We start from the raw sequence: 23,831 nt of genomic DNA, 5'->3' as shown, positions 1-23,831 counted from the left end.
GTACCTGGGGGAGGCAGAGCCCTGGAGATCTGTTTTGCTGGACTTCATGGGAGTTTTGACTTTCTCTGGCACAACCAGACTCGTGCTGGCATCTCCAAACATGTCCTGGTCGGTGATTTCCTACCATGGAGGAGAGGAAACAGTGAAGATGACCTCCCACTCAGTGACCACCCAGGAGCCTCCTTGGACTGGCCAGGCCCCATCACCATCCTGAAGAGAGTTACTCATTCTCTTTTCCTGAAAGCAAGCGGTCCTAAATCTCTTGGCAAAGGAAAATCGCCACTGTTCACCAGTAACTGAGTACAGCCCGTGGGGGAACCGTATGCTGCAATCCAGTAAATATCCAGTTACAAACGACCTGCTGGCAAACAAAGACTGGACTGATGACTTGCTGTCTCCAGGAGTGAGAAGGGGACCCCTAGATGCATCTCCTTGGTGCCCTGACCGGACCTTATCTGGTCTAGAAGACCAGAGAGGGCCACAGCCCCATTCCTCACCTTGGCCAAAGCCAGCTGCATCTCCCTTGAGATTCTCCCTTCCTTCCTCCTCCCCACGCCACCACTGTCTGTCCCTGCTTTGGCCACACTCTCACATCCACCCTCTCTATCCCACCTTCTGAGCCCAGGCCTTTGCCTTTCCTCAGATCACTTTTTTTTTTTTTTTTTGAGACAGAGTTTTGCTCTTGTTGCCCAGGCTGGAGCACAATGGTGCAACCTTGGCACCACCACAACCTCCGTCTCCCAAGTTCGAGCAATTCTCTCCTGCCTCAGCCTCCCGAGTAGCTGGGATTACAAGCATGTACCACCATGCCTGGCTAATTTTGTATTTTTTCTTTAGTAGAGATGGGGTTTCTCCATGTTGGTCAGGCTGATCTTGAACTCCCGACATCCTTTTTAATTTTTTTAGACAGGGTCTTGCTCTCTTGCACAGCCTGGAGTGCAGTGACATGGTCTCAGCTCACTGCAGCCTTGAACTCCTGGGCTCAAGTGATTATCTTACCTCGGCCTTCCAAGTACAGGTGCATGCCAGCATGCCTGGCTGATTTTTTGTATCTTTTCTTTTTTTTTTTTTTTGTACAGATGGGGGTTTTTCCATGTTACCTGGGCTGGTCTTGAATCCCCAGGCTCAAACAATATGCCTGCCTCGGCCTCTCAAAATTACTGGGATTACAGGTGTGAGCCACCACACCTGGCCAAGTCTGATTCCTTAGTGGGGCCTCTGAGGTCCGCCATGAACCAGCCTGGGCCACCTTTCTAAATTAATCACCCGTGCCTCCTCCCTGGGCCCACTACCTCCCTAACGCTCCAGCCCTCAGGAAGGACTCTGCTCTCCATGCAGGCTGCGTACCTGCCGACTTCCCTGCCTCTGCCTTGTCTTTATGTTTTCAAAATGCTTACTGAGGGCATAACTTCTATAAAATAAGAAGCACAAATCTAGAATAGTCAACTTGAATTTTTATGCAAATATGCCCCCAGGTGACCATTAACCAGATCAAGACAGAACGTTCCAGCACTCCTGAGGGCTCCCTATGCCCCTCCCCGTCCCCTGGGTAACAGGTATGCTGACGTCACTCTCATGGATTAGTTTTGCCCGTTTGTGAGTTTCACAGAACTGGAATCCTATGGTGTGCATTTTTTGGTATTCAGCTGCTTTTACTCACTCAACATTAAATTGCTGAGATTTGGCCAATCCCTGAAGAGTTTTAATCAGGAAGTGACACAACTGGAATTTAATTTTGAAAAGGCCACACTGTACTTGCCACGTGCAGTACGGACCACATTGGGGCCACAGTGGAAGCTGGATTATTCAGATTACTGGTGAACTAGAAAATATAAGTTAGGATAGTGAGTTTCAAATTAACCTTGAATCAAGCCTAAATATATAAGATCTTTAGTCTTATTTACTATAGAAAACATAAGGCTAAAATAATTCTATCACAGATTCTAGTCAACTCCCAGCAGGTCCCACCGTGAGGCTCATCCCTAGATAGCATTCCGTAAAGTTCTCTGCTCCTTCCCCACAAGGGTCCTGCCTCTGGTCCCATGGGATGAACTTTGATGTAACCTGCAAAGCCCAGCTCAGACATCGCTTCCCCAATTTGCATCCCCTGTACCTCCTGGGACTCTGCGGAGACCCAGGGAGGTACAGGGGATACAAACTGTGGCTCGCTCATCTTTGCATCTTCAGTGCCCAGCACAAGCAGGTGCACAGGAAACGTGTGTGCAATTCAACATGTAAAAAAACTGGGCATCCCAACCAACTCAATTCCACTTCACTGGGGCTTAGGCCTGCACTCCTGGGCAGCTCCAGCACCTCTTAGAACATGGACCAGTACCAGTCAGATACTGAATGTTGTGGGTTGCCTGGCTGCAGAAAGAGCAACACCCAAGGAGGAAGGGATGATTTTCCAGGGAGAACGTTGGTGACAGATGGTGAGAAGTGTCCCCAACTAGCATTTGGTCAGCTCTTATTAAAGGGCAGAATCAGGACATTTCTGGTATATTAAGTTTGAGAGCAACTCGGTATCTACACCAGGTAGTAGGTTACATTCCACAGGTAAGTATTTCAGGAGAAAAGAGTGCAGGACATTCATAAGCCCGTAGATTTAGGTGAAATTTCTAGGGTGGTCCTGAGGGTCCTTCTGCCTTTATTTCTAAAGAGACAAACACTATATTTGAAATAGCTGAAACAGGAGACTGACCCATACATACCAGAGTGTCTGTTTCAGTCAAGCTGTCATCTTGGTTTTTAATCCAAGTAGATTTAACTTTTTCTAGAGCAGCCAATTCCATCTGCAAAAATTACAAGAATTAGTTATCACTGATCCAAATAACTACCACTTTAATTTGTTTTACTAGGTCCCTATGAAGCTTAAAATACTTTCATTTAATCTCAAACTTCATAAAATCTTCAGGGCTTTTATGTTATGGGGGGGGGTACATTTCTGTGAAAACCAGGTTTTGGAGGGATCAGTTATCTTTGTCATCAAGTCAATAACACAGGGAAATTCAGAACCCAGAAATTCTGACTCCCACGAGATGTCACTAGGGAAGAGAAGCTCAAAATTTAGATGGCTTTGCTACTGCATCCATCAAGTCTTTGACCCTGGATCCAGTGAATACCCTTGCCCAGGAAGGACACCAGGAAGAACTCCTTTGCTTGCCAGAGAAAGAAGCATGCTAGGTTCAGGTCTTTGATTTTGAGACTACAAGATATCCACGGTAGCCAAATGCTTTTTGCCTGGTGGGAACATCCAGAAAACCCTCTAACAGGATATACTAAGCAGAAAGACACCCAATATTAAGCCATTTAGGTGTAAATTAATTCTCCATTTGTCCCCAACTCTTATTAGCATTTCTCATAAATATTAAACATTTCCTTTGCAAATACAGATACATAACCAGATTTTCATACTTGTTAATACTGCTTCTTGCTATGCAGACAGCAATTCAAAGTCACCAGCAGTGACTTTGGGTTTGTAGGTCTTAGATGCAGGGAAGGTACTGGCTTTAGTGAATCTTTTTGTTTCTCGTAGGGAACCACAGGTGACAGAAAATATAAATGATATCTCACTTCCTCCCAATGACTCAAAGTCCTTTCTCTGAGTCAATCATGTAATACCGAGAAGCATCAGGCTAGTAAGTTCAGGGTCACCTAGTAAACTATGGAACAAGGATCACCACAGCAGGCTCCCTATGCCACACTTTAAACCAGGGTTCCTCCACCTTGGCACAATTGACATTTGGGGCTGGGTCATTCTTTTTTTTTTTTTTTTTTTTGTGAGACGGAGTCTCGCTCTGTTGCCCAGGCTGGAGTGCAGTGGCACAATCTCAGCTCACTGCAATCTCTGCCTCCCGGGTTCACGCCATTCTCCTGCCTCAGCCTCCAAAGTAGCTGGGATTATAGGCACCTGCCAACATGCCCGGCTAATTTTTTGTATTTTTAGTAGAGACGGGGTTTCACCGTGTTAGCCAGGATGGTCTCGATCTCCTGACCTTGTGATCTACCCGCCTCGGCCTCCCAAAGTGCTGGGATTACAGGCGTGAGCCACCGCACCCAGCCGGGGCTGGGTCATTCTTTATTGTGGGGGTCTGTCCTGTGTACTGTGGGATGTCTGGCAGCGTCCCTGGCCTCTACTCACCAGGTGCTGGTAGTGGCAACTCTCCACCCCCTAATTGGTGACAAACAAAAATGTCTCCAATTGTTGCCATATGTCTGGGAGGCAAAATCATCCCCAGTTGAGAATCCCTGCTCCAGGCCATTTGCTGGACTAACTCAGCATGCCTGAGCTAGACCCTGGGACCCCAGATCTTCAGACGGTTTGGCTTGTGTAATGGCTCACAGCCACAGAACAGGTTGCTTCCAGATTGCAGAGCTAGCTCATTTACACCTTGTCTATATGATCAGCCAATGTTTTTTTCTTTTTCTTTTTCTTTTTTTTTGAGACTGAGTCTCATTCTGTTGCTCAGACTGGGTGTAGTGGTGTGATCTTGGCTCACTGCAACCTCTGCCTCCCAGGTTCAAGTGATTTTCCTGCCTCAGCTTCCCGATTACCTGGGATTACAAGTGTCCACCACCATGCCTGGCTAATTTTTGTATTTTTAGTAGAGATAGGCTTTTACCATGCTGATTGACCAGGCTGGTCTTGAATTCCTGACCTCAAGTGATCCTCCTGCCTCAGCCTTCCAAAGTGCTGGGATTACAGGCGTGAGCCACCACACCCAGCCTTGGCCATGGAAAAGCTCTGGTTAGACCTGAGACTAAAGATAATTTCACTCCATTTTGGATCTCAATATGACAAATTAATTAAATGTGTTTTAAAGAGAATGAACTGGGTGATAACACAGGTCTGCCGGGAGGTTTTAAAGTAGCATGCCTTATTGTTAAGCCCTATGACAGCTACAGCATTCCTTCCATGTCAAGGCTGCAACATTTAGTAAGATCTTTATTCCCCCCAGCTTTATTAAGCTATGATTGACAAATAAAAATTGTATATATTTACAGTATAGAACATATTTTGATGTATGGATACATTGTGAAATGATTAAATCACGGTAACTGGCATATCCATCTCCTGTTAATATCTTTAACTTAGATTGGGCTTAGAGGACACCTGCTGGCTATTTACTGGCTCTTCCAGATGTCCCAAATAATCCTCCTGGGGACAAATTCCCAACTTCTCCACATTTCTGTTCCTGCTTCTATAAACACTAAAGCACTTCCCGCCCCCCCCGCCCCAAGGATGCTGGAACACCAGCAGGACTCCAGCTGTGTCTGACCAAGTGTTTGGCATTGGACGTGGATGAGACAACACTGGAGGTTCCCCAGCAGTCTGCACTACTGTGCCCATGGACAATGTCAGCTGCTGAAGGGTAAGAGTGTAGGCCTGTGTCAGAGAGAAGGGGGCAAGAGTGGTAATACGTAGGCTATCATTTCATGAAGGACTAGGCTCTAATGGCATTATTTATAGTGCTGTGGAAATAGCGACTTAGGCAGCAGGCAGTCCTGGCTGGAAGTCTGCCTCTGTGGCTGCCCTAACTGAAGCACTGTCAGAGCTCATTGTTATCAGCTTGGAGAACCAAATTATGTTGCCACTGTGTGCTCAAGTCTTGGGAAAATTCAACAACTGGAATAATTTTTATCAGCAGAAATTCTTTCTGGTTCTAGCGATAAACTGAATCCTCTAAAATGTGGGGAACAAAAAGCAAGATTAAGAAAAATAAATAAATAACAGTGCTAGGAAACCAGGGAAGAGAGGACACAAGTTGAGGCAGTGTGTGCACGCCTGCCTACATGTGCACAATCTCGTGGTTTTTCCTAATCCATTCAGAAGTTCTCCATTTAAGAGCACAGCCTTGTTCTGCTGTTCCCAAAGCGCCTTTCATACCAAAGGATTCCAAAGTTCCACACCCACATCCAGACATATGGGGCCCTTCAAAATAGAAATATCAGCACAAAACCAGCAAAGTGAGTCTGAAACCTGGCCAAGGGAACCAGAATTTGAAGGACTCACTAAAAAGACATCTAGATTCTATCAATTTTAGGAGTCCAAAACTGAAATGGCACTAAGGAATTATAATAATAAGAGCAATAGTAGTCGGTGAGCAATGAGCAGTGTTCTGTATGCAGTAAGTCAGTCAGGCACACCCCACAGGGCAGTCTGATGTGCATGATCCTGTTCCAACTCCTCACTACCTTGGGAGGCACGAGCTTTAACATGTTCCTCGAAGATGAGGAAGCAAAGGCGTGGTAACGTGCCCAAGATCACACAGCCAGTGGAGTGGTGGAGTCAAGACTCAAACTCAGAAGCTCCACTCTGTCTCAAATGTGTTTTTTGCTTAGACAGGGGCCCTTAGGCCACCATATTATAAAGGCTGACACTCAATTGGCTTTTTTTTTTTTTTTTTGAGACGGAGTCTTGCTCTGTCACCTAGGCTGGAGTGCAGTGGCGGGATCTTGGCTCAATGCAACCTCTGCTTCCCAGGTTCAAACAAATCTCTGCCTCAGCCTCGTGAGTAGCTGGGATTACAGGTGTGCACTACCATGCCCAGCTAATTTTGTATTTTCAGTAGAAACAGGGTTTTGCCATGTTGGCCAGGCTGGTCTCGAACTCCTGACTTCAAGTGATCCACCCGCCTCGGCCTCTCAAAGTGCTGGGATTACAGGTGTGAGCCACCGTGCCCACCCTCAATTAGCTTTTGAGCCAAATGGGCTCCCACACCGACACCACAACCTTACAGATGAGGCACCAAGGCTCAGTTTGTCTAGGTAATTTTTTCTATTTAAGTTTTAGAAATCAGGTAACTAACATTTATTGAACACCCACAGTGTTAGGTGAATACCTAAGTGCTTACTGCTTTTGGGGCACTGTCTCAGTAATTTAGTTACATTAGGGAACTTGCTCTACATTCCTGGAACACTGAGAAACAGTCCTCCCTCAGCCGGCTCCCAGGTTTCTTTCTAGAGTCATCCCATATAGTTCAGAAGGAATTTGCCTCTCATGGCCAGGGTTCGGGTCTGCCCATGTGGATGGTGTCCATTCAGCAGGGCCATTCAGCAGTTCCATGTGAGGAAAAGCACTGCCAAGCCACATCCTAAACACTAATACTAAAGAAAGTGAGGTGGCTGGGTACACACTGCACTCCAGCCTGGGGAGTAGAGCAAGACCCTATCCACACCCCCCCCCCCCCCCCCAAAAAAAAAAAAAAAAAAGGCTGGGGACGGTGGCTCAAGCCTGTAATTCCAACACTTTGGGAGGCTGAGGCGGGTGGATCACCTGAGGTCAGGAGTTTGAGACCAGCCTGGCCAAAATGGTGAAATCCCATCTCTACTAAAAACACAAAAATTAACAGGGTATGGGTGGCACGTGCCTGCAGTTCCAGCTACTCGGGAGGCTGAGGCAGGAGAATCGCTGGCACCTGGGAGGTGGAGGTTGCAGCGAGCCGAGATTGCGCCATTGCACTCCTGCCTGGGTGATAAGAGCAAAACTCCGACTCAAATAAAATAAAATAAAATAAAATAAAATAAAATAAAATATAAATTTGAAAGTTTTTTTTTTTTTTTTTTTTTTTTTTTTTTTTTTTTTTTTTAAAGCGAGGTCTCCTCAGTTCTTGGATCCCCATGAACCCGGCCTGGAACGGCGTCTAGGGTGCAGGGTCTGCAGGGGCAGGCCTGGGGTTTCTCTCAGGGAGGAGTCTGTTTGGGCTGCAGTTTCCCACGCATTTCCTCACTAACGCCACGTGGGGCGCTGTCCTAACCAGGAAGAGCGGTGAGCTGGGAGAGAGCCCCATCTGGTGGCAGCAGGCAGAAGGGCAGCCAGGGGATGCACCAAGAGACGGTGGTTTCCAGGATGGAACCTGCCCTTTCAGACCCGTGCTTTTCAGTGGTGGAGGCCTCGCCTGTTTCCCATCATCTCCGCACAATTACTACCGATTTGCAGGGCGAGTTTGGTATTCCCCCTGGTGAACAATGACTAGGCTTCATCTGCCAGTAAAGCAGGAGGACTTAAGGAGGACTTAAAGGACGTGTTTCTTTGATCTGCAGAAAAGACACTAGGCTTTGGAGGGCAAACCCTAAGCTGGGCACTCACATCGCTACAACGCTCACTTGCCTTCCATTGTAAACGAAGGAAGAGCAGCTTCCTAGGGCCTGAGGTCGCTTCAGGATCGCCCCCACCCCTGCCTGTGATCTGCTGAGGGAGCAGGGCCTTTCCTAGGAGGTATGGAGCAAGGCCCAGGTGGTGGTTCTGGCTGTTACAGTAAATGCCCCCTTTTCCCCTTGCTCACCAGGAAAAATGGAAACTTCTTGACTAAATTATAAACTTTCTCGGGGCACTGCTCCCCTCTATGGATTCTTGGTCCAATAAAGCCTACTAGGGCCTCCTGAGCACATCTCAGTGGCTCCCCTACTCTCCATACCTGCTCCTTCCCCAGCCTGGTGCAGGGCCACTCACCACTGGCCAAATGCCCACTCCATGCCACACTCTCCGCTACCACAGAACGGACACGAAGGGAGAGTTTTTTGTTGAGACAAGGTCTTGTTCTGTCACCCAGGCTGGAGAGCAGTGGTGGGATCACAGCTCACTGCAGCCTCTGCCTCCTGGGCTCAAGGGATCCTCCTGCCTCAGCCTCCCGAGGAGCTGGTCTACAGACGTGCACCACCATGTCTGGCTAACTTTTGCATTTTTGCTTAGGCTGGTCTCGAACTCCTGGCCTCAAGTGATCCACCCGGCTCGGCCTCCCAAAGAGCTGGGATTACAGATGTGAGTTACTACACCCAGCAGAGGGGGAGGCTGTATGTGTTCTGAGAGGGAAGGCTCCGGGCCAAGGCGACAACAGACCAAAAGAACAACTCGGCCCGACACAGCAATGACCCCAAAGAGCTAAGCTCCCAGTTAGACTGAGGGGAAGAAAACTGAGGTTGAAACAAGATGTGGTCACTTTTCTTTTTTCTTTTTTTTTTTTTTTGAGGGAGTCTCGCTCTGTCGCCAGGCTGGAGTGTAGTGGCTCAATCTTGGCTCACTGCAACCTCTGCCTCCCAGCTTCAAGTGATTCTCCTGCCTCGGTCTCCTGAGTAGCTGGGACTACAGGTTTATGCCACCACGCCTGGGTAATTTTTGTATTTTTATTAGAGCCTGGTTGTCACCACCTTGGCCAGAATGATCTCGATCTCTTGATCTCATGATCCACACGCCTCCGCCTCCCAAAGTGCTAGGATTACAGACATGCGCCACTGTGCCCTGCCAATGAGGCCACTTTTCTAAGGTCACAACATGACCCCTGATCAGAGATGCAGAGGGTCGGAGTGCCGAGTCCCGACATGCCATGGTCCCGCCCCGCCCCGCAGCCGCGGTCGCGCTCACAGGGCTGGTGGTGTCTTTTCCGAGGCTGCCCTTGCTGTTGAGGCTGCCAATCTCCGTCTGGGAGCTGGACTGCGACATCCCCTCAAAGAAAGGCCTGTGGTGAAGAGCACAGCCAGGGTCAGTGCCGCCAGGGCTCAGAACAGCACGCTGGGAGAGCTGAGTGGAGCTGGCATTCAGGGCGGGTCAACAAGCTACGGGTGTCCAGAACGCCCGGTGAGCAGGGAAGTGCAAGGTGAAGAGGCGGGTCGGGTCAGGGGAGGGGGGGACTTCCTGAGAGTCCTATAGGACTTCTGTCAGTGAGAGGCAAAACAGTGACCTTCTCCCAGAGAGCCAGAGGTTCAGAAAGAATGAAGGACCAAGATTCCCTGGTAATAGAGGGGACAGTGAGGAAGGGGGTCAGGAGACTGCTATGGCCAGGAAGGAGAGTCTGGAGGCCAGCTACAGAGAGGGGGGCTCACTTGAGCTTGGGCTTTGGAGTGCTAAGGATGCTTTCTGTCTCCTCCATCTCAGGGCCACTGTCGCTGGGGTTGTACATCTCCAGACTGTCATACAATTCATCCAAGTCCTCTTCCACTTCCCGGATCTGCTCGCGGGACACATGCTCCAGCCCAAAGCCCACCTGCAGGGGAAAAAAGAGTCTCTGAATTTAGGGTCACCCCTATTAACAATTGTGGTTGATGAGCAGCTCCTTTCTCTTAGGCCACCCTTATAGTCCTGCTTAAGGGACACGCCAGAGCTTCACATGGCTGGAGTAACCTTCACGTCATTTCCATGATCCAGCCTGAGGGAGGGGACATGGTGAGGCCACCTTCCCCCCGGTTTCTGCCCCCACTCCACACTGTGAAGCTGTGCCAGGAGGGACAGCTGAGGAATCCCAAGGCCCACTGCCCGTGTGGGCCCGTCCTACCTTCCCTACAGCCCACAGGAAGGCAAAGCAATCGCTCTCAACAATTTTCCTCTTTATTCTTCTGTTAGCTCACTTAGAAGCCTGTAGAAATGGGTCCCTCTGGAGCCCAGGGAAAAGACTACTTCTCTCTCAGCAGCCCACTCCTGGTTATTCCACGGCTGACCACCAAGAGCATTTCCACCTCACAAGCTGCTGCTCACTGATGTTCCCGTGGTATAAGAGGGGAAATTAAGTGACAACCACAGCAGCACCCGCCAGGTCTGTCCCTGTATCGCACACCAGAGGCTTGGGCATCACCAAGTGTTGGGCGTAGCTGTGCTGCCCTGCGTTGTGTGCATAGCCTCTTTCTCTCCTCTGCTCGTTTAAGTCCTTCTTAGCCACCCTCTTCCTTAGGGCTCTACCAGGCAGGCCACGGGGAGCAGGAATATTAATCCCGGAATCCTGACTCTCAGTAGCAATACAGAGTGTACACCAGGGATGCTGGGTGAAACCCGGGGAACTCAACTCACCATTAACCTTGGGAGTAAGGGGCCGTACCTCATCTGAAACTTTAAACCGCTTCAGGAGGGCCACAAACTTCTGTTTGATGTTAGGTTGCTGTAGGGACAAATCACATGATAGTTCTCAGCAACGTCCACTTGGGGTCAGTTCAAGTGAACAAACACCCACCAGAGCCCACTTTCATGATGAGCTATGGGAGGACACGAAGACTGGAGGACTTGGTCTCTGCCCTTGGCATTCAAAGCCTTTCAGGAAGACAGGCCGAATTCCAGTGTGGCTCCTGGGCCTTGGGTGCAGCTGTGGGGAGAAGGAATGTCTATCCCCAGGTCCTTCGCCCCACTGTGCCCCAACACCTCCCAAATGTGGGTCTCCAGCTCATCTCTTTCGCTTGCCCTTCAGATCCACAGTGCCCACTGCTGACTCCCACCTGCGCATGCACAGCATGGGCACCTCAGCCTTACCAGCTCCACGGTGGAACGCAGTGTCTTCTCCTTGCACTCTGATCCTCTTACTGATGTCGCCAACACACTTGAACCCACATCTACGCCTGGAGTCTCTCCCTCCCGTTCTCCCCACAGGCCCATTCTGGCTACCATGGATCCTCCCTTTTCCATCTGTGACACGACTGTTTCCATTCAGGCCTTTCTCCTCGACTCTCTGGGATCACAGCAATAGCCTTCAGCTGACATCTCATGCCCCGCCCGCCTGTTTCTGGTCTTGTTCCCTCCACAGCCCACAGTGGTCCTTCCGCGTGCAAACCTGCTCATGCTACCCTCCCACTAGAAGTCTTCACTGGCCTCCACTACTTGAACAGAGCTCAGCGGTCAGGCCTGTAAGTGTCCAAAGCCCGGGTCTGCCTGTTTCTAACCTTATCTCTCTATTTGACCCTTCACACCCCATAGTCAAGTGGAAACTCACTGCTTCGAGTTCCTGGGAAAAACTGCATGCTGTTGTACTGAGCCTTTTTTTTTTTTTTTTTTTTGAGATGGAGTTTTGCTCTGTTGTCAGGCTGGAGTGCAGTGGGGTGATCTTGGCTCACTGCAACCTCTGCCTCCCTGGTTCAATCGACTCTCCTGCCTCAGCCTCCTGAGTAGCCAGGATTACAGGCACACGCCACCACACCCAGCTAATTTTTGTACTTTTAGTAGGGACGGGGTTTCACCATGGCGGCTAGGATGGTCTCGACCTCCTGACCTCGTGATGGGCCTGCCTCGGCTTCCCAAAGTGCTGGGATTACAGGCGTGAGCCACCGCACTGTCCTGGGCCTTTATATAGGGTATCTTCTGCCTTGAATAAAAATTTTGCCCAAATCCGCTTGGTGAAGTTTTATTTTAAAAAACCTCTCTCAGCATCTCATCTGGAAAGCTGTCCTGGCACTTCTGGGACAGGTGGCCACAGTCCCCTGGTGTCATTGCAAAGCTATGTCTTTTGGCACCTGTCCTACTAGGCTGTAATTATTTGTTGAAATGTGTGGTGTCACTAGACGCTGTGCACTTGATGGCATGGACTGGGCCTTATCTGTCTCTGGGCATGATGCTTAGCTTGTGGTCATATGTACTTCCTGCCTGAATGACAGACTTGCTGCCTGGGGATGAAAACAATGAACTTGCGAGACCGATAAATCTTCAAAGAAAGGGGAGAAAGGGCCTTCACAGCAGAGAAAAAAAAGTCGAGCTCCCAGTGACAGAGCAGCATGAGACATGTTCAGAGAAAGTCAAGTACATCTGTGTTCTTGGTGAGAGAGAAGAATGCGCATGCACAGAGGAAACAGGCACTAAGGGAGGTCACTAAGTCTCGGGGGTAGAACTAGAAAGTGCCTGCAGCTTAAAAAAAAAAAAAAAAAAAACACTTCTGGAGGAGTGAACATTAGCAGGAGCATGAATTCCAGTCAAGTGCCAGGGTCATGCCAAGGAGACCCCACGTAGGATGAGGTGACTTATTAAGCTCTGGGGGCACCTGTAGGGAAGAAAATAGGGCCACTTTCTGGTTACAGAGCAGGAAAAAGAAAGACTCAGCAGCAGGGGCTGACTACAGAGAGATCCTACAGTCACTCCCTATTTCCAGAGTGCAATGGAGGTCAAGCATTTGGGGCACTGGTGACACACCTTATGGGGACCATCTGGAGCACCAATCAAGATATGGATACCTGAGGACAAGGAAACAGTCCTCCCGCTCCCTAGTTGCTGACTGGATGGGAAATCCAGTTCACAGTCTTGCAGATTTACTTGAAGTCCAGTGACACCTCAGTGTGATGGGAGAGGTGACAGCATCTGGCCTCCTCTCATCCCTGAAGGGGCAGGCATCTCAGCTCTCAGGGGGGTTGGTCCCTAGGCTAGCTCTGCACTGGGGAGAATCAGGATGCCTCTGGGGAAATGGAGCTGTGAATTCCCCTTCGGAAATGTTCCCAGCACTTCTGGCCCTCTCACACTTCATGCAGGTACTCCAGAATCTGTTAAAAGACCACCTAGGAATTCAGGTTTTTAGCTTCTCAGTCCAGGACTAAAATGTCATCAAAACAGTGACTCTTGCGGAACTCTTAAGGAGGAAAAGTCTCAAAAGGCACCTGGTCTCCAAGGTTATGGATCCGTTAAGGCAGGAACAATACCTGATGTAATTAAAGCTTAGCAAGCCCGGTCACAGGAGCACCCCACGACTGGCCTATTATCTCTGCATAAGTTCAGCACATGATTAAAACAACTCCTAGAGGGAGCTGGCCTTCTCCCTGCAGAGGACAGCATGTGACATGAAGCAGCCACTGGAGTGTGTGGGAGGCGGTCTGTTCCCTGACGGACCACTATCTGTTCTGAATTCTAAAAGAAGGGTTCTCCTCCTTTTTTCTATCCAACAATAACATGAAGGATATAACACTCTTATCAGTAATGGTGGTTCCCAACAACAGTGAGTCTAATTGGGTGGTGGTGAGGATACACAGTGTGCATCGGAATCATTGACGGGATGACCCTGTGTTGATATATTTTAAGAAGCCTCTTCTAGGCCTGAATATGCTGCTGCCAACCTACCCCCAGACTGAAAATCTTAGCCAACCACTCCCCAGACCTTTGAGGCTCACCCTTGTGATGGCAGAGGTTGAGGTTAGTTTCCTCCGGGTCTTCTTTACTTTCCGGAGATCTTCGTCTTCATAGAACAAGTCCTAAGTGGGTACGGGGACAGAATGAGGGTGGGAAACCCCAGGAGTTTCTTGGATGCTCCACGTGAGGGACCATGGAAAGTTACCTGCCCATGCAATGGATCATCGCTGCCTTCCTGTTCTGATGAGAAACTCTCTTCCTCTTCCTCAGAATAATTGTCAATATCAGGAGAACGATCTGCAACAGACACCTGAGTAAGATAATCTTGCAATGGGAAGATCTAGCCCAAGAGACTTCGATGGGCTGGAATCAATGGTTCTCTTTGGGGGAAACACAGCCAGGGTGGAAGGGAGGGCACGGCCAAAGCCACATTTTACTTCCAGGGGTCTCTAAAGGTCTCTTGCCCAGGAATATTTCCTGTCTTGCTCAGCTTTCAGGCACTGTCTTGTTCAGCTTTCCCAGGATGGGCTGTAGGGTCTCCAGACGCTACATGCATCTTACCAGAGAGCTTGGATTTGATTCCTTCATGGTCGATGGGCTGGCTGGACAGAGAGTAGATCTTTATTTCTGCCACAGGCACAGACACATCCTTCACGTTGCTGTGTAGGCCAAGCACCAGTGCGCCTTCATTAGGATGCTGCATCACCTAGGAGCGAGGGGAGGTGGTGGAGGCATGTTACTACAGAGGCACCTGGAGAAACGCAGCCAAGGAACGCACAAGCCCCCCCGCAGCAATAGCATTCTGCTGATACATTTTCTTCCTCACTTTCAAATCTGTGTCTACTGTCCTACTGCTTCATGGTCTTACTTTTATTATTATTATTATTATTATTATTATTATTTTTTTTTTTTTTGAGACAGAGCCTCTCACTGTCACCCGGGTTGGAGTGCAGTGGCACAATCTTGGCTCACTGCAACCTCTGCCTCCCAGGTTCAAGTAATTCTCCTGCCTCAGGCTCCCAAGTAGCTGGGATTATAGGCATCTGTCACCATGCTCAGCTAATATTTTTTTGCATCTTTAGTAGAGACAGGGTTTCACCATGTTGGCCAGGCTGGTCTCAAACTCCTGACCTCATGATCTGCCCACCTCGGCCTCCCAAGTGCTGGGATTACAGGTATAAGCCACTGCACCCAGCCTGTTTTTTATTATTATTAAAGACAAGGTCTCACTCTGTCACTCAGGCTGGCATGCAGTAGTGTGATCACAGCTCACTACAGTCTCGACCTCCCAGGCTCAAGTGATCCTCCCGCCTCAGCCTCAGTAGCTGAGACCACAGGCACACACCACCATGCCCAACTAATTTTTAAATTTTATGTAGAGATGGGGTCTCACTATGTTGTACAGGCTGACCTCGAACTCCTGGGCTCAAGCAATTCTCCTGCCTTGGCCTCCCAAAGTGCTGGGATTACAGGCATGAGCCACTGCACTTGGCCTAAGGTCTTAGCTTTAAAATTATCCCCAGAAGTGCTGGTCAGGGCCATGTGCTTAAAGATAACAATCACGATTGAAAATGCTTGCTCGGGCCGGGCGCGATGGCTCACGCCTGTAATCCCAGCACTTTGGGAGGCCAAGGCGGGCGGATCACAATGTCAGGAGATCGAGATCATCCTGGCTAATATGGTGAAACCTCGTCTGTACTAAAAATACAAAAAATTAGCCAGGCATGGTGGCAGGTGCCTGTAGTCCCAGCTACTCGGAAGGGTGAGGCAGGACAATCGCTTGAACCCAGGAGGCAGAGGTTGCAGTGAGTCGTGATCATGCCATTGCACTCCAGTCCGGGCGACAGAGCAACACTCCATCTAAAAAAAATTAATAATAAAATAAAATAAAGGCCGGGCGCGGTGGCTCAAGCCTGTAATCCCAGCACTTTGGGAGGCCGAGACGGGCGGATCACGAGGTCAGGAGATCGAGACCATCCTGGCTAACACGGTGAAACCCCGTCTCTACTAAAAATACAAAAACTAGCCGGGCGAGGTGGCGGGCGCCTGTAGTCCCCAGCTACTCGGGAGGCTGAGGCAGGAGAATGGCGTAAACCCGGGAGGCGGAGCTTGCAGTGAGCTGAGATCTGGCCACTGCACTCCAGTCTGGGCGACAGAGGGAGACTCCGCCTCAAAAAAAAATAAAATAAAAAAAAAAAAAAAATAAAATAAAATAAAATATAGAAAATGGTTGCTCAGCCAGGCACAGTAGTCTGTTCCTGCAATCCCAGCACTTTGGGAGGCTGAGGTGGGCAGATTGCTTGAGTCCAGGATTTTCAGACCAGCCTGGGCAACATGGTGAAACCCTGTCTCTACTAAAAATAAAAAAATCAGCTTGGTGTGGTAGCGCATGCCTGTAGTTGCAGCTACTCAGGAGGCTGAGGTTGGACAATCACCTGAGCCCAGGAGGTCGAGGCTATAGTGAGCTGTGATTGCACCATTGCATTCTAGCCTGGGTGACAGAGTGAGACTCTTATCTCAAAAAAAAAAAAAAAAAAAAAAAGAAAAGAAAAAAAGGAAGAAAGAAAAGAAAAAGAAAGAAGAAAGGAAGAAAGGGAGAGAGACAGAGAAAGAAAAGAAAGAAGGAAAGGAAAGGAAAGGAAGAAAGAAAGAAAAAAAGAAAGAAAGAAAAAAGAAAGAAAGAAGAAAGAAAGAAAGAAAGAAAGAAAGAAAGAAAGAAAGAAAGAAAGAAAGAAAGAAAGAAAGAAAAAGAAAGAAAGAGAAAGAAAAAGAAAGAAAGAGAGAGAGAGGAGAGAGCAGGTGAGCGAGGGAGAGAGGGAGGGAAAGGAAAGAAAGGAAGAAAAAGGAAGAAAAAGGAAGGAATGAAGGGAGGGAGGGAGGGCGGGAGGGAATGAAATAAATGGTTGCTAATCTTTAGGACTAATTTTAGTGTAAGTCCTTTACAGAGAAACTTGCACTTGAGTCTGGGTGAGGCCAGGCCTACAGGTGGTGGTCGCCTGTCACTGGCAATAAGGAAAAGGAGCCCAGTCAACAGGGAATGGCAGAGCCTGGCGTCGCAGGGGCAGGGGGTGCTGGTGGGAATTCACTGCCCCCTGTCTCCACACTGACTGAGCAGGACAGAAAGACAGGCTGGGACTATCTTAAATTTTCTATCATAGGCACAAAATTGTTCCTATTTAATTTATTAAAGTACAGAAATAATTTTCAAAACAGATTAGTGGCTGCTTTCTTCTTCCCATTAGGGCTGAGAGGAACTGCCTGGCACACAGGGAGCTTCACCAGTGAGTACATGTATTGAGAATAATCACAGCCTGACTTCTTACCATTCCAAAAGGGAATCAGAAATATGGAGAAAGAAAAGCTATAAAAAGCCATTGGGTTGGAACTGAAATTACCGATGCGTGCTCATGGTTACACAGATCTGGACCTAGACCTGAAAGGAGCTGTGATGTGTGTGTAGACACGAGCACATGTGTGCACACAGACAGATCTCTCTCACCTCTGTCTGCTCAGTGGGAGTTGATGACACCAAGCTGGGGACATGGGCACTCCTGGTACCCAGATCTTGGTTTCTGAACACCATTCTCCACTGAAAAGAATCAGGGCTCCTTGGACAATCTGCTCATTCTGGGGCTGGGTCAGGGAAAGTACAAGATGAGCCTGAAATGTTTTGTACCAGAAAGTATGGTAGGATGTAAAGAATGATGAGACACAGTACAAAGGACTTGAAGCCGGCATGAAGGGGCTCCCACGGGCCAAACCTGACAAGTCTGTGCATCAAAATAAAAAAATGATAGTAGCAGATTCAGCCCCATCAAATAAAACAGGAATCCGAGGTCCATAACTGACACAAATAAATGAGAGCAAAGGAAAAGCACTATCTTATTACACAAAGTCAATTAATGAGGCTGGGAGCAGTGGCTCACGCCTGTAATCCCAGCAGTTTGGGAGGCCAAGGCAGGCGGATCACTTGAGGCCAGGAGTTCAAGACCAGCCTGGACAACATGGTGAAACCTCGTCTCTACTAAAAATACAAAAAAGTTAGCTGGGCCTGGTGGCGGGCCACTGTAATCCCAGGTACTCTGGAGGCTGAGGCAGGAGAATCGCTGGAACCCGGGAGGTGGAGTTTGCAGTGAGCAGAGATTGTGCCAGTGCACTCAAGCCTGGGTGATGAAGTGAGAATCCCATTCGGGGAAAAAAAGAGAAAAAAAAAGGCTGGCCGGGCGCAGTGGCTCAAGCCTGTAATCCCAGCACTTTGGGAGGCCGAGACGGGTGGATCACGAGGTCAGGAGATCGAGACCATCCTGGCTAACATGGTGAAACCCCGTCTCTACTAAAAAATACAAAAAAAAAAAAAAAAAAAAAAAAAAGCCAATTAATAAATATGTAAGGAATGGTGGGATTAGAAATTCACTGTCTGGTAAGCATCAAAGTATAGTGATGACCAATTAAGGCAAGAATCATGAATAGATGCTAAAACTAGTAGGTGGAAATGTGATAAGGAAAAAGATAGTTACCTATCTTTTTCTCCCCATAATATATTTATCTCCCCATAAAATATTTTTTTCCAGTAAGTAAAAATGCTTATTAATTAATTTTGTGGTGGAAAAACCCTGCAGACTCCATGTTAACCAAGTGATAATATCAGGCCAGGTGTGGAGGCTCATGCCTGTAATCCCAGCACTTTGGGAGGCCAAGGAGGGAGGACTGCTTGAGCCTAGGAGTTCGAGACCAGCCTGGACAACAGAGCAAGACCTTGTCTCTTAAAAAAAAAAAAAAAAAGAAAGAAAGAAAGTAAAGGCTGGGCGCGGTGGCTTACACCTGTAATCTCAGGACTTTGGGAGGCCAAGGCAGGCGGATCACAAGGTCAGGAGATTGAGACCATCCTGGCCAACATGTGAAACCCAGTCTCTACTAAAAATACAAAAAAAAAAAAAAAAAAATTAGCTGGGCATGGTGGTGCACGCTTGTAGTTCCAGCTACTCGGGAGGCTAAGGTAGGAGAATCACTTGAACCCAGGAGGTGGAGGTTACAGTGAGCTGAGATCATGCCACTGCACTCCAGCCTGGTGACAGAATGAGACTCCGTCTCAAAAAAAAAAAAGTAAAAATAAAAAAAAAAATTAAAAGTTAATATCCCCAGGAAAGGAACCAACTGACATCAGGTGCTGCCTAAGCTGCACTGAGAACAGAACACTTCTGTGGTAATGCTGCCAGAAACACACAGATGGAATCTAATCTTTTTTTTTTTTTTTTTTGAGACGGAGTCTCGCTCTGTCGCCCAAGCTGGAGTGCAGTGGCCGGATCTCAGCTCACTGCAAGCTCCGCCTCCCGGGTTCACGCCATTCTCCTGCCTCAGCCTCCCCAGTAGCTGGGACTACAGGCGCCCACCACCTCGCCCGGCTAGTTTTTTGTACTTTTTAGTAGAGACGGGGTTTCACCGTGTTAGCCAGGATGGTCTCGATCTCCTGACCTTGTGATCCGCCCGCCTCGGCCTCCCAAAGTGCTGGGATTACAGGCTTGAGCCACCGCGCCCGGCTGGAATCTAATCTTAAGGCAACATCAGGCGAACCTGGACTGAGGAGTATTCAAGAAAGTAACCAGCCTGTGCGCTTAAAAAATGTCAAGGTCGGCCGGGCGCGGTGGCTCAAGCCTGTAATCCCAGCACTTTGGGAGGCCGAGATGGGTGGATCACAAGGTCAGGAGATCGAGACCATCCTGGCTAACACGGTGAAACCCCGTCTCTACTAAAAAATACAAAAAACTAGCCGGGCGAGGTGGCGGGCGCCTGTAGTCCCAGCTACTTGGAGGCTGAGGCAGGAAAATGCCGTAAACCCGGGAGGCGGAGCTTGCAGTGAGCTGAGATCTGGTCACTGCACTCCAGTCGGGGCGACAGAGCGAGACTCCGTTTCAAAAAAAAAAAAAAAATGTCAAGGTCATGAAAGGTAAGCAAAACCTAGGGGCTGCTGCAGACTGAAGGGGACGAAGGACACAGTGACATGTGGCACGTAATCCTAGATCAATCCCAGACCCATAAAGGGGATGGATCACTGAGACACTCAGCACAATCGGAACAGGGACTGTGAGTTAGACGGCAATCTTATCTCAATGTTAGTGTCCTGATCTCGATGGTGGCAGGGAGTTTAGACAGCAGAGTATTCTCATGTTAAGGAAGTTAACATGGTGCAGTATTAATGTGTAATGGGGCATCGTGCCTGCAACTTACTCTCAGATGGCTCAGAAAATAATACCTAACAATATGTCTATGAGGAGAGAATAAGAAATATGGTAATATGATAAAGAACTTGGATGAATCCACATATGGGAATTCTTTGCACTATTCTTGTAACTTTTCTGAAAGTTTGAAATTTTATGTAATTTTTTGAGCTTTACCTTTTTAAAAGTTAAAACTTTTCATGAAGGAAAAGTACTTGATAAAAACAAGTATATTCTGAATTTCCAACAAATAATTAACTTGTAAAACAGAATTAAGCACCTAGCCAGCAGGCTGGGAAAATCATCTGGAAGGCTCAAATGGCTGGGCTGGTATCTCCCGTGGGCTCTGTGACTCAAAGGCCAAAAGTCTGGAGACTGTGTTCCTCTCACCTCTGCCATGTTGATGAGTCCCACGGCCAAGGTCTTATAGCCCAAGATGGTCCGATTCTTGTAACGTTTTCTCCGTTGCAGCATGATCTGCAGCTTGTTGGCATCTCGCTTAAGGAAATGAGGGTACTATGAAATATAAAACACAGAGTCAAGGATGGTTAATGGGCAGCTGGGTCCTTGAGGGGTTCTAAAGGACACATAATCTTTCTGTGCTTCAATTCTTCCTGTCTGTAAAAGGTGACAATCAGGGTTGAAAGGAGAGCCATGAAGTTGCTGCTGGTGGAGCTGATTCAGCTTGGTGCCTGGCTTCCACGCCACGGCCCTGGGGCCCACACCCACCCTTTCCTTGCCACTTTATCAGGTGTTTTCTCCGTGTGTTTCAATTTGGGCATGGAATTACTGGAATTACGATGAGAGGGACACCGACTAGGAGGGATAAGGAGTAGAGGGGAAGGACGGAGAACCCGATGTGGAGGCTGAGGGTGGCATGGTCCACGGGGGGTGCGAGGATCACTAAGGAGAGGTGATGGGGTGTAGCAGATGGCTAACAATTGTTAGCCAAGGCAGAGGAAGGGAAGGAGCCATGGTGCCTACCCAGGTTTCCACACCTTACCGTGGATGGCTAAGGGGTTGCTTTGGCTCTCCAGGCCAGCCATAAACCTCCAGGTGACTTTTATTCATTCCCACCCAAGTTGGGGAATGGGGTCTCTGGGTTAGCGGACTGTCTGGGGACTAGCCAGGATATAGCATCTTAGGGGCCTAAGATTAGGAGAGTCTCACCTGAAGGGAGAAGGTTAATTGGAGCTCTGTTTCCACCAGTCCACTAGCTGGAAGGACGATCTCGTTGGAGCGAAGAATTCTTTTTGAACCCTGAAACCGAGACGAAAAGTCTGTTTGGCCAGGTGCAGTGGCTCATGCCAGTAATCCCAGCAGTTTGGGAGGCTGAGGCAGAAGGACTGCTTTGATTCAGGAATCAAAGCAGTTGCCCCAGGAGACTAGCCTGGGGCAACATAGTGAGACTCCTGTTTCTACAAAAAATAAAAAATTTGTCTGGGTGGGGGTACACATGCCTGTAGTCCCAGCTACTCAGGAGGCTGAGATGTGAGGATCACTCGAGCCTGGGAGTTCGAGCCTGCAGTGAGTCATGACCCTGCCACTACACTCCAGCCTGGGTGACAGAGCAAGACCCTGTCTCAAATAATATTAATAATAAAAAGAAAAAAAAAATCTGTCAAAGCTGTGTCACCAAAAATCAGACCAAAAGAAATACTATGTTTGCAAACAACTTCTAAACTCTACAAGCATTCTTTAAAAAAAAAAAAAAAAAATTAAATTTTATTTTTTTTTGAGACGAGTCTCATTCTGTCGCCCAGGCTGGACTGCAGTGGTGCAATCTCGGCTCACTGCAACCTCTGTCTCCTGGGTTCAAGCGATTCTCCTGCCTCAGACTTCTGAGTAGTTGGGACTACAGGTGCCTGCCACAATGCCCGGCTAATTTTTTTTATATTTTTAGTAGAGACAGGGTTTCACCATGTGCTGGCCTTGAACTCCTGACCTCAGATGATCAGCTCGCTGTAGCCTCCCAAAGTGCTAGGATTACAGATGTGAGTCACCACACCCGGCCCAAACATTCTTACCAGTCCAAATATTTCATGAATCCTTACTGTACTTATTTGAATCAAGCCTCTACCATAAGTCTGATTTTACATGTATGATGCTGTAGGGTGCATAAAGGGTTATCACAGCAAAATGATTTGTTAATGCCTGCGAGTTCCCAGCACTCCTGGGGAAGAGGCCGGTAGTGTCAGCCTCCAGGGTGTGTATGACCCTCCCTGCCCACCGTTCCTTTTTTTTTTTTTTCCCCAGGAACTTCCTCTTTAACCTCTCCACCCTCCAAACTGAGTATTTGGGTTAGACAGCCCTCTTACTGCCATGTTGGTCGGGCTGGCCTTGAACTCCTGACTTCAAGTGATCCTCCCTCTGATTCCCCAGGCACACTCTCTTGTCTCTGGGCTTTTCGTGTGCTTTTCTTCTCTTCTTGGATGCTTTTTTTTTGGCTTCTGAACACAAGTAACCAACTCATCTTTCAGGTCTCAGCTGAGTTTTTTTTTTTTTTTTTTTTTCCAGAACTTCCTCTTTAACCTCCCCCACTCCAAACCTAATATTTGGGTTAGACAGCCCTCTTACTGCCAGTTACTGAATCTCACTAAACTTCGAGATCCATAAGACAAAGATATGTCTTGTTCAATATGATTCCCAGCACACAAATAAATGGTGTTGAATAAATTTGTCTAAAAAAATAAGCAGTTTTAAAATTAATACCAATAATAAAAAAAACCCACAACATCCAAAGTTGGTAAGGATGTGGTAGGATTTCCAAATTCATTCATTGTTGAAGCAAAGTAAATTACAGTAACCCTTTTAGAAAGTAGCCTGGCAAAAAAGAAACATTTCCATTCAAAAATTGTAATCCAAAACAATAAATTTTAAGGGCATGATTTTTATATATTATTTTCTTTTTTCCCCCTTGATCCCATGACCTTGGAGAGAATGTTTTTTTTTTTCTTTCTTTTTTTTTAAATAAAAAAGAGACGAGGTCTCACTATGTTGCCCAGGCTGGTCTTTAACTTCTGAGCTCAAATAATCTTCCCACTTCAGCCTCCCAAAGTGCTAGAATTACAGGCCACCACACTGGGCCAGGAATGAGTTTTAAAAAGAAGAAAATCTGTAAACAAGGAGCTGTTCATTGAAACACTATTTTTACTATTTTTATTTTTTACTTGTAGAGACGGGGTGTCGCTATATTGCCCAAGCTGGTCTTAAACTCTTGGGCTCAAGCGATCCTCCTGCCATGGCCTCCCAAAGTGCTGGGATTACAGACTTGAGCCCCACACCCATCTCTGTTTATAATTGATGACAAGTTTTGAGCTGCTCATCTCTCATCTTCGGCAAAGCTGTGATTACTCTGGGAGTTGTTTCTGTTGAAATGGTACTATGCTGTGGTGCTGACCCTTAGGGGAAAATTCCACACATGGAAAAATGCCTCGGCCACTCATGAGGTCAAAATGAGACCAAGAAAATGGAGTCCTGATGGTTATGTCATTCTATAGTGATGCTGCCTATGGGTAACGGCCACAGGGGGAAGGCTGGGTATAAAATCAGCAGAAGGCTGGGTGCAGTGGCGCCTGTAATCCCAACACTTTGGGAGCCCAGGAGTTCGAGACCAGCCTGAGCAAAACTGGGAAACCTCGTCTCTACAAAAAATACAAAAATTAGCCAGGTGTGGTGGCATGCACTTGTAATCCCAGCTACTCAGGAAGCTGAAGTGGGAGAATCGTTTGAGCCTAGAAGGCAGAGGTTGCAATAAGCCAAGATCATGCCGGGAGCGGTGGCTCACGCCTATAATCCCAGCACTTTGGGAGGCCAAG

At 48.0% G+C, this 23,831-nt stretch overlaps 1 protein-coding gene across 2 annotated transcripts in view; it reads right to left on the bottom strand.

Moving 5' to 3' along the window:
• The window catches only part of PACS1 (phosphofurin acidic cluster sorting protein 1), a 174,954-nt gene that overhangs the window by 15,600 nt on the left and 135,523 nt on the right, over positions 1-23,831 (bottom strand). For both annotated transcript variants that reach the window (XM_010366432.2, XM_010366431.2), the window contains exons 3-12: positions 21,184-21,273; positions 20,404-20,529; positions 14,360-14,504; positions 14,004-14,095; positions 13,840-13,920; positions 10,806-10,865; positions 9,820-9,980; positions 9,362-9,455; positions 2,712-2,792; positions 5-120 (exon numbers count right to left, since the gene is read on the bottom strand). In XM_010366432.2, the coding sequence (XP_010364734.1) occupies positions 5-120; positions 2,712-2,792; positions 9,362-9,455; positions 9,820-9,980; positions 10,806-10,865; positions 13,840-13,920; positions 14,004-14,095; positions 14,360-14,504; positions 20,404-20,529; positions 21,184-21,273 (1,046 nt within the window). The remainder of the gene's footprint in view (positions 1-4; positions 121-2,711; positions 2,793-9,361; positions 9,456-9,819; positions 9,981-10,805; positions 10,866-13,839; positions 13,921-14,003; positions 14,096-14,359; positions 14,505-20,403; positions 20,530-21,183; positions 21,274-23,831) is intronic.

This window comes from Rhinopithecus roxellana, chromosome 15, assembly GCF_007565055.1.
Source record: "Rhinopithecus roxellana isolate Shanxi Qingling chromosome 15, ASM756505v1, whole genome shotgun sequence".
NCBI classification, from domain to species: Eukaryota; Metazoa; Chordata; class Mammalia; order Primates; family Cercopithecidae; genus Rhinopithecus; species Rhinopithecus roxellana.
Note: the sequence above shows the minus strand (reverse complement) of the source record. Positions and strands in the feature narration are given on the sequence as shown.